This window comes from Echinops telfairi, unplaced genomic scaffold (assembly GCF_000313985.2).
Source record: "Echinops telfairi isolate 266 unplaced genomic scaffold, ASM31398v2 ScPeMD7_7422;HRSCAF=8460, whole genome shotgun sequence".
Classification (NCBI taxonomy): Eukaryota; Metazoa; Chordata; class Mammalia; order Afrosoricida; family Tenrecidae; genus Echinops; species Echinops telfairi.
The window spans coordinates 1,017,470-1,022,940 of NW_022111322.1; the positions used below are offsets into that span (position 1 = coordinate 1,017,470).

The 5,471-nt window shown below is 58.4% G+C and overlaps 1 protein-coding gene across 1 annotated transcript in view; it reads left to right on the top strand.

Annotated features, from left to right (window-relative positions):
• Nucleotides 1-5,471, top strand: part of KY (kyphoscoliosis peptidase) — a 58,962-nt gene that overhangs the window by 34,399 nt on the left and 19,092 nt on the right. The window contains exons 6-7 of the mRNA XM_004715993.3: nucleotides 1,013-1,095; nucleotides 3,840-3,948. Coding sequence (XP_004716050.2) covers nucleotides 1,013-1,095; nucleotides 3,840-3,948 — 192 coding nt within the window. The remainder of the gene's footprint in view (nucleotides 1-1,012; nucleotides 1,096-3,839; nucleotides 3,949-5,471) is intronic.

A 5,471-nucleotide genomic window follows, 5' to 3' on the forward strand; every position in this document is an offset into this window, starting at 1 on the left:
GGGCTTGCAGAGCCATTTATCTCTTTTCCCTCCAATAAAACTGTGACCCAATTAATTCCACATGTTCCCATTGGCCAGGTTGGTACAATAAACCTAACTATCACAGGGGCCATTCATTAAGGATGATACCCATGATTTGGTGCCTATCTGTATGTTGGTCTGACCCTTGGCCAGTCAGTCATGCAACAGGCCCCCTGACAGCAGCTGACCAGGATCCTTCTGTGTCCAGTGAGCAAACTAGGAGCCCCCTGGCCAAGCATCAGCATCAGGCACAGTCAGATTTCCTGTCCTCGCTGTGTCTCTGTCCCAGCAACCTGAAACTCAGGGCCCAGGCTCTGGGCACCTAGGCTTCCTGCAAAAAAGGCTGGACCTTCCTAAGTGTTTCTGGGGCCCAGTTTTTCTCAGGGCCTCTCTGCAGTTCCCCAGTGGCACTATTGCCAGAACACCCCCAGCCACAGTTGTCTTTCTCTGGGTGCGCCAATCTCCAGTTAACCATGGGCAACAGAGAAGATTAAGCATACCTCGTCATGTCCAGAGCATGTGAGTCCCACCATGTCCTTTCAGCACCCCAGGTGCTCTGTGGTGTCCCTGCCCTGGCGCGTCACGTCCATGGCACGGACAGGGGCTAGCTGCAATGCCCAAACACTCCTTCCTAGAAACACCATCAGGGAAGCTGGAAAACACACACACACTGGCGAAGACGAAGAGGAATCCATCATCAACTGTGCCTAGGTTCTGTTGACCTAATGGATGCTGTTAAATTGAACTGGTTTCTTGAGTGCTGACTAAGAAGAGTCTGGAAATAGGCGAAGAATGTCCCGGCAGCTCTCCTAGAGACCTGCAGGGGCTGTCATGTTTCCCAAACAAATGTCACTAAGGAAGCCCTATAGCAGATGGAGTTCTGGGCCCTGGTGGTCCAGAAGTCAGGCTTTGGGCATCAGAGAAGCAGTGAGGCTGGAAGGGCAGCCTTCTCTGGGGGCTCGGAGCTGACAGGGCCTCCCTGTGTCTGCAGCCTACCCCTGGGACCGGTCCAGCCTGAAATCCATGTCCCTGGATGTGCGGCAGTTTGAGAAACTGGACACCTATGCCTCTCAGGTAGGCAAGCCCAGTCCCTCTGGCCCTGAGCCCCCACATGGTGGGTTGGAGTCCCCTGACCCAGGCAGCAAAGCTTCCCCCAGGACCCTCCTGAACAGAGCCCAAATCACTTGGGCAGATTCCCTGGGAGTGCCCTTCCACCACACGTGGGTAGGGTACAGAGAGCCCACAGCAGCAGGCCCTGGCCCAGGACCAAGGTCACAGTATCCCCCACCCCCACCCCCCTGTCCATCCATGTTCCAGATGCTCCAGCCGCTGTAGCACACCCTCCAGCAGCCCCCCCTGGCCGGCCTCTCTTCCCAGCCTGGCCCAGGCCTCCTTGGGCCCATTTGGGCTTTGTTGCTCTGGGCCATGCAGCCCCCAGCAGTGGAGGAAGAGTGGGAGGGGAGGGAGGGCAGCATTGGTGCCAAGGACCAGCACCCACTGTGATCCCAGCAGAGGTGTGACCTGCCAGGCTCTCACACGTTGGGCCTGGGTATACCAGGCTATGGGGAGGGGCCAACTGCAGAAGCTGACACATTCAGGGCGCCCAGGGTATGGGGTGGTGGTGAGCGGGGAGTCTTGGGAGCCAGTCTGACAGGACAGACCACTGAGCTGGGCCACAGAGAAGCACCTGGGCCATAGGTAGAGAGCGTCCAGAGCACAGGTTTCCAGGTTTTTTTGGCCTACCACCCCTTCTCAGAGAAAAAAATTACTCAGGGCCACCCGGCAATTAAAAATGTCTATCACACATAATCCAATATAAAATATTGGTATCTACTCCTACAGCCCCCCAGGATTGCCCCAGAACCCACTGGGGTTAGTATTGCCTACTTTGGGGAATGCAGATGCAGCGTTTTGGAAAGAATAACCTGGTGGCATGGTGGGCCCTACTCTGAACTGCTAGCCGCGGTCAGCAGTTCGAACCCACCAGCCACTCTGTGGAGAAAAGGTGTGGTTTTCTACTCCCATAAAGATTTAAAGTCTTGGAAATCCAAAGGGGCTAATTCTACCCTGTCCTATAGGGTCACTGTGAGTTGATTGTGAGTCAATGGCAGGGACCTTATGGTTGGAACACAGTAGGTGTTCACAAATTGATGATTGAAGACACAGGTCAAGAAGATCAAATCGGTGTCAGCTGGAGGTCATACAGCTGTCCAGGCAGCAGGTGGGGAGCATTTAAGACAGAGAAGAGGGCAAAGGTCAACCCTAGGGTGTGTGGAGGCAGGTGGAAGGTGGAGAGGGGGTGGTGGGGCTCCCGGAATGCTGAATTGCAGGAGGTGCCGAGAAACCCCTCACCATGAGGAGCACGGGATATGGAGCGTGGGGGGCGGGGGTGGGGGTGGGCATGTCTGGAAGACAGTGGGTTCTGGGCGCCCGTAGTGCATCCAGTGGAAATGCCCACTGGTCTCTGCTAAGCACGTCTGGCCTGGACTCAGACTCGGGAGTGTCCAGATTTCGCTCAGAGCTGAGGTCCTGGGGAGAGTGTCAGGCTGAGGAGAGCTGGCTGGTGGGGAGAGTCTGAAGGGCCTAGAACCAGAGGTCAAACCAGAAAGGGTCCTGGGCCTGAAAGGTCCAAGGAGGGGTTTCCAGAGGGCAGGCTGGTCAAGTGAGATGAAGACAATCTCATTGCTGCTGCTTTGGCTGCTCATTTCCAGAGAGGCAGGGCAGAGAGGAGGCTGCAGGCCTCTGCTAGACTCCGGAGGGTGAGGCTCTAAGAGCAGGTGAAAGCGAGGGAGCAGCCGCACGCACTGGAGCTTAACACAGGAGAGGCTAGCCTGGGAGGGATGGGGGGGGGGGGGGGGGGGGGGGGGGGGGGGGGGGGGGGGGGGAGCTGGAGGTGAGATGCAGGAGAGGGGGACAACTGATGAATGGAGAGTGGTTCTTGTGAAGGCTTAAGGGATGAGAGAACGGAAAGATGGGAGGATGCAGGGTCCAAGATCCCTGCCTTCGCCTCTTGGGAGCCCAAAGCCAGGTGTTCTGCTTAATGAGGGAAGGGTGCCCAGAGGCTGAGGAGGGCAAGGTGTTTGGTGGCAGCCGCCAAAAAGCAGTGGGACCGGCTGCTGATGATTCCGCTCAGATCAGAAGCTCAGGTAGGGCCAGGATGGAGCCAAAGGACCAGAAGCCACAGAACTGAAACTTGGGGTTTTGTCAGGAGTCACTCAGGCAGTCGTGAGGCCCTATGATGTATCAGGTGCTCTTCTGGGCCCCAGGAGCAAAACAGAGACAACATCACGGAGGCTGCATGGACACAGAAATGAAGCTAAGAGAAGCAGGCAGGAAGAAAGTAGGGCCAGAGGCCTCCTTAAAGTACAAGGACCTGCGAGGTGCAGGGTGGTCAGAGGGAGGGGTCCTGGGGTTCAGATGGGAATAGACAAGGGAGGGCCCTGTAGGAGGGCACTGGGGTGGGCCACGGGTGCCAAGACCATGCGACAAAGACCATGCATCAGAAAGCTCCAGTATAGTCAGGGCTGCCTTTCCAGCGTCTCCCTCCACTTCCTGCTGCAGGCCCCTCGAGAAGAGCCTGCTGGTGCTAGACCCTGGCTGCTCCAGCGGGGCACTCCCCGAGGACCTGCTGAGGAAAGATGGGGTAGCTCTGGGACCAGGGATGTGGCTGGCCCACCGCGCCCACCCTCTCCAGCCCCTCAGCACAGTCTGTATCCCTCCTCTTCCTGGGGACAGTGGCTCCGGGTGCGGTGACAGGGTGCTGGGCACCCCACCACCCTCGTGCAGCCCTGGCACAGCCCGCCACTCCTCCGCCCCAGGTGACGGTCAAGAGCGGCCTGGACGAGCTGGTGGACGAGCTGGTGCAGGAGGCCCAGAGTGACCTGGAGCGAGTCCGGGCCGTGTGGATCTGGATCTGCCACCACATAGGTAGGCAGCCCCTGTGTGCGTTGGCTCGGAAGCCCTGGTCCCAGGGGAGTCTCCCCGAGACTTGGTCCCAGTGATGTGGGCAGAGAAGGGGTGGCAGAGAGGGACACCCAGAGAGCCTGGCTAGTCAACCATGGGCCAACAGTCTCCATAGGCAGGGGTGGGGAAGCGGGTCCCACTCAGCTCTCTGCTGGCCCCCTTCTCCCTCTGGTCCCCTGATACACCTGCCCCACCGAGATGAGAACCCAGAACCGAGGGCCATCTCCACGGAGCGTGACTATGGGTTGGGGAGAACACACAGCCTTTGGAATGTGATTGCAACCTTGGAGAGGGGAGTGGGCTCTCCTCTCCCTGCCCCCACCATGTTCCCTCACTGGCCACCTCGCCACTGACCCCAGCCCAGGCTCCTGTGCGGCTGCCCTCTACTCTCCGCAGGACAGTCTGGGGAGTCTCACCAGGCGAGACTCCCTGGAGAAACTGCTAAGGGGCTGGTGTTGCTAGGGTGGGCTTGAAGACACAAGTGAGTGGGAGGACGAGATCAAGGGGCAAATGCCTAGTGATTTCGGTGAGGCCAGTGGGGTCGCCTGCCTGCCTGCCTGCTGCTCCCTGGTCATGAGCTGGCAGCTGGGGAGCCTGTGGTGGCATGGAGGATAACCCTGAGAGGCTGCTTCCTGCCCCCTCAACCCCATCTGCCGAGCCTTGACCTCAGAGAGACAGGAGCAGAAATCAGAACCAGAACCTTTCAGTCATATTTCTTTCACCATTTCCTTCCATTCTCTCTCTCTCTCTCTCTCTCTCTCTCTCTCTCTCTCTCTCTCTCTCTCTCTCTCTCTCTCTCTCTCCAGCGCTCCATCTAAGATCAAATCGGTGTCAGCTGGAGGTCATACAGCTGTCCAGGCAGCAGGTGGGGAGCATTTAAGACAGAGAAGAGGGCAAAGGTCAACCCTAGGGTGTGTGGAGGCAGGTGGAAGGTGGAGAGGGGGTGGTGGGGCTCCCGGAATGCTGAATTGCAGGAGGTGCCGAGAAACCCCTCACCATGAGGAGCACGGGATATGGAGCGTGGGGGGCGGGGGTGGGGGTGGGCATGTCTGGAAGACAGTGGGTTCTGGGCGCCCGTAGTGCATCCAGTGGAAATGCCCACTGGTCTCTGCTAAGCACGTCTGGCCTGGACTCAGACTCGGGAGTGTCCAGATTTCGCTCAGAGCTGAGGTCCTGGGGAGAGTGTCAGGCTGAGGAGAGCTGGCTGGTGGGGAGAGTCTGAAGGGCCTAGAACCAGAGGTCAAACCAGAAAGGGTCCTGGGCCTGAAAGGTCCAAGGAGGGGTTTCCAGAGGGCAGGCTGGTCAAGTGAGATGAAGACAATCTCATTGCTGCTGCTTTGGCTGCTCATTTCCAGAGAGGCAGGGCAGAGAGGAGGCTGCAGGCCTCTGCTAGACTCCGGAGGGTGAGGCTCTAAGAGCAGGTGAAAGCGAGGGAGCAGCCGCACGCACTGGAGCTTAACACAGGAGAGGCTAGCCTGGGAGGGATG